The sequence below is a fragment of the Colobus angolensis genome, unplaced genomic scaffold (assembly GCF_000951035.1).
Source record: "Colobus angolensis palliatus isolate OR3802 unplaced genomic scaffold, Cang.pa_1.0 Scaffold561, whole genome shotgun sequence".
NCBI lineage: Eukaryota > Metazoa > Chordata > Mammalia > Primates > Cercopithecidae > Colobus > Colobus angolensis.
Genome location: NW_012119166.1, coordinates 353,068 through 356,394, shown reverse-complemented (window position 1 = coordinate 356,394; position 3,327 = coordinate 353,068). Strand labels below are relative to the sequence as shown.

General features: G+C 58.6%; 1 protein-coding gene across 2 annotated transcripts in view; it reads right to left on the bottom strand.

Annotated features, from left to right (window-relative positions):
* GPT2 (glutamic pyruvate transaminase (alanine aminotransferase) 2) overlaps positions 1-3,327 on the bottom strand; it is a 49,398-nt gene that overhangs the window by 29,686 nt on the left and 16,385 nt on the right. For both annotated transcript variants that reach the window (XM_011961660.1, XM_011961661.1), the window contains one exon: positions 1,791-1,899. In XM_011961660.1, the coding sequence (XP_011817050.1) occupies positions 1,791-1,899 (109 nt within the window). The remainder of the gene's footprint in view (positions 1-1,790; positions 1,900-3,327) is intronic.

Sequence of the window (3,327 nt, the reverse complement as noted above, 5' to 3'; positions counted from 1 at the left end):
TCCCTGTGGGTCAGGGTGGCCCTGGAGCATAGTGACGTGCTCCATTTCTTTTTACTCCTGTGGGCAGAAAAGTGCTCAGGCTGCCCAGAGCGTAGGTAACAGAGAGCGACACCACTATGTCCCTGTCATGCGAAGGACCACACTGTCCTGCCCCCTGGAATGCACAGGGCTTGTCTACAGCTAACAAGGGGATTTAGCACACGTGAACCTTCCTTGCAAGCCCAGAAGGTGGGTACAAAGTACTTCCTAGCTGAAGGATGAGGGAGACTCCAAGCACTCCTACCTCACCTGTGTTCACGAGGTCCTGGAACAGGGCTCAGAGTGGGTCCCAAAAACCATGAGGGCCAACTGGTCTTTTGCTATAACACCCCACGAGGGAACTCCCAGGGACACAGTCTCTCAGCCCCACTACTCCAGCTCTGGCTGACACGAAGTTGCAAAAACCTGTTGATGAGGCTTAGTATGTGGAAGAAAAATCCCTACCCCATCCCCAGACACTCGCATCAGACACACAAAAGGCACATTCCCCTCCCTCTGCCTCTCAGCTGGGGGCTTCCAGGAGTTTTAGGCCCATGGCCATGGGGTCTTTGAGAAACACCTTTGCCCTTGGTGCCAGGCAGAGCGTGCAGTGGGGAAAGGAGCCTGGCAGCTGGGCCTCTGGGCTGCAGAGCTGCTTTCTGCCAGCCTGGGGTTAGGTCGTGGCATACAACACCCCAGCCCACACCCCATCCAGGCTGGCAGGTGGAAAAGCAAGGGGCGGCTGGCCCCCTCCCGAGAGAGACAGTGCCCAGACTCAGAGGGAGAGCAGTGGGGCTACACCCAGGAGGGTGAGCACAGGGCCGTCAATAAGGGACAGAGCAGAAAAAGTTGGTGGGGGGGTGGCAGGAGATAGAGACAACCAGGGAGGCCACTCCCCTGCTGAACAAGCCGCCAGAATCTGTCCCCACCCTCAGCTCCACTTTCAGGAACATCAGGGCTCATATCCTAGGAAGATTCTAAGAACAGCAGCTTTCCTCAGGGCGAGGGAAGCCGGATTCCCAACGTGGGTGCTGCATGAAGGAACCAGCAGAAATAAACAGAGGAAAGAAAATGACAAAGAGCTGGAGGCCCAGAGGCTGGAACTCTATCCCCGCAGGGAAGGGAGAGAATCATCTTCACATCTACAGAGGCCAAGTTCCAGGTCCATTCTGCGGAGCCTGGTGCCACGTCAGGAGGCAGACATTGGGGCGTGGGTCCCCGAAAAGGGGAGTGAGGGCCAGTTTGAGGGGAACACCATGAAGTACTTGGGGGTACTAGCACCATTGGACGCAAGAAAGCCACAGAAAGGGGCCGGAGGGGTCCCAAGGTGCTTCCCTTCCCCAGCAATTGGCTGCCATCTCCAAGACAATGCAGGGACATGTTCAGAGCTGGAGGCCACAGAGAGGCAAGGATGCTGAACAAAACTGGGAACTGCACTTCTACCCAGTCTCCAGCTGCTGGGTGAAACCTGCTGTGACAAAGGCAGGCTCAGCTGCTGTCCAACGAGGCTGGCTCCAGGGAGTAGGACCTACACCCAGCATGATGTAAGCACTTGCACCTAAAGGTGGTGCCAGCACCGCCCGCTTAATAAACAGGAGGCCAGCAAGGCGCAAGTGGAATGAGGACGCTATTTTTTGTTTACTCTGTGCATTGTCAGCCACCCACACACATTCACACACCCATTTGCATGCATGACTCTCATTTGAGGCTGGGGCCCCCCTGGGAACACTCGTTCATTTCACGTCCCGGGACCTGGCAAGTTGGGGCCTCACCCAGGCTGTGCCCGCCACAAGCCTGCAGGATCCGCCGGGCGCGTTTCTTAGCATCTTCTGGGAAGCTGGGGCTGTCCAGCAGGTTTGGGTAGGTGCACAGTGCCATCACCTGGGGGAACAAGACGCAGGCTGAGCTCCCAGCACCCCGACTCCCAGAGCTCTGGGAGGGGCACAGAGGCCACTAGGAGGACGACAGCTCCCAGGGATGGGGCTGATGCAAGCTTCTCTGCGAGGACTCAGCCTGTGGGAGCTTGGGGGCAGGAGGGGAAGATGCTGGGCTCTCTGCAGCAGAAGGGGAGAAGCTGAGAGTTGGGATGCACTATGACCTGGGCTGCTGGAAGAGGAGTCGATGATCAGAGTGAGGCTGTTCCTCCGCCCCGGCCCAAGCTCTTCCACTAGGGACAGTGGGCTTATACACCCAAGGCACAATCAGGGGCCTGCAGAGCAGGGGGCAGGCGATCGATGCCCAGCTGGGTGGAGCAGGGCTGCAGACCCCCCCTAATCCCAGCCTGAGCTCCCCCAATGCCCTAGGCCCCCTCCCCCTGCATTCCTCATCACCCCCTTTCCTCCCCAGATGAAAACTGGGCTAGCTTTCTCTTCTCTGTAACAGAGAACATCACCCCAAACCCACAAATTAAGAGGATTAAGCAAGCAAATGTGTACAAAAGTGCCGGTAACCCCAGCTTGCCCGGCAAGTTGAGGTTGGCACTGAGGAGCCAAGCCAGGTGCACTGAGGGGGTCAGGACTTGTGGCTCTGACACCAGTGGGGTGACTTCAGCGAGCGCCTGGCTTCACGGAGCCCGGTTTCTCTTCATCTGCACAATGGGCAGTGAGCTGGCCTGCCCGCCTCCCAGGGGCACCTGCGCAGGTCAGAGGAGATGTGTGAAGGCTGGAGGCAGCTGGCACTAGGCTGGAGAGGCTAGGCCTGCCATGCACAGTGGCAGGGCTGGACCTGGGAACACGGCTCCAGCAAATAAGGCTGAGTGAGGCCTGTTCTGAAGCCTGTCACAACTTAAACCCAGGCCCATGTGGGGACCTCTCCTGAGAGGTCACTCTTGCTTGGCCCTCCCCTTCAAAGCTCATGCTCCAGGGAAGTCAGGGCCCTCTGGCCTCCTCCCACCTCGTTTCCCTGGCAGAGCCACTCTGTGTGGTCTGATTCATTTCCCCCTCCTGGGCCCAGCATGGGGACTCTAACATCCAGGGCTGCGGGCCTGCTCCGAGGGTCAGCAGCAGTGGCCGTGGGAGGGAGGTCCAGTGAGCGCCCCCCATACCAAGCCCAGCCTCAGCTCCTCTCCCTCACTGCCCTGTGACAACTCCCTCAGGGACTGTGGGCTGAGCTCTCCCAGCCCCTCCCCAGCCCTTTGCCCCAGAGAGCAAGGCAGGGAACAGGGAACTGGGGTTCCCGGGCTCGACTTCCCTGATGGCCCTAGCCCATGAACCTTAACCACACACAGCACTGCATTTTGATCCAAAATGGGCCTCAATCCCAGTGGCTCAGGAGGTTGAGACAAGAAAGGATTACTTGGGCCTAGGAATT